The following is a 656-nucleotide window of genomic DNA, read 5'->3' on the forward strand; positions in this document are numbered from 1 at the left end:
TCCGGGGCGAGGGCAAACTAAGACCTCTGGCAGCTTGGCATGGGGACAACGCGTTCAGCTTTTTAAACACATACGCACAGACAGACAGACAGACAGAGCGACAGACAGAAAGACAGACAGGCACAAGCAACAACGACCACGAGCTCTCACCTGCACTCGTGCCAGCGTCCGGGCGATTCCCCGCACTGACAGACACCGTACGGCAGCTGACGCGTCGTGTAGTGCAGTCAGCAAGTACGGCACTACCCATTGCAGCCGTACGTAGTCGTCGCACTCATCGGCGGATGCGACCAGCAGCCTCAGCGCGGTCATCTGCCAAAAGTGCGAACGACCGCCGTACATCGGCCGAAGCAGAAGCCATCCGCACATACATACATACATACATACATACATACATACATACATGCATACATGCATACATACATACATATACACACAAGTGTACAAACACTTATAGGGCAGACATACTACACATGGTCGAATGAAAACTTTGGCATAGAAATACATTCGTACCGTTTTCATTGGAGCGAACAAAAAAATGAAAGCTTCTGTTTCGTTCGCTCAATACCTGGCGAGGTCCAGGCCAAGTCGCGCGGCATTGGCCCAGGGCAAATGAGGCTTTGGAGGTCTAGCCAAAGGCGAAAAATGCAAGTACA

The 656-nt window shown here is 51.5% G+C and overlaps 1 protein-coding gene across 1 annotated transcript in view; it reads right to left on the reverse strand.

The window, feature by feature from the left end:
- The window catches only part of VOLCADRAFT_101470 (uncharacterized protein), a gene marked incomplete at both ends in the record, with an annotated part of 2,010 nt that extends 1,641 nt beyond the window's left edge, over positions 1-369 (reverse strand). The window contains one exon of the mRNA XM_002959905.1: positions 151-369. Within this exon, the coding sequence (XP_002959951.1) occupies positions 151-369 (219 nt within the window). The remainder of the gene's footprint in view (positions 1-150) is intronic.
- Between the last annotated feature and the right edge of the window lie 287 nt (positions 370-656).

This window comes from Volvox carteri, assembly GCF_000143455.1.
Source record: "Volvox carteri f. nagariensis unplaced genomic scaffold VOLCAscaffold_1291, whole genome shotgun sequence".
In the NCBI taxonomy this organism is placed as follows: Eukaryota; Viridiplantae; Chlorophyta; class Chlorophyceae; order Chlamydomonadales; family Volvocaceae; genus Volvox; species Volvox carteri.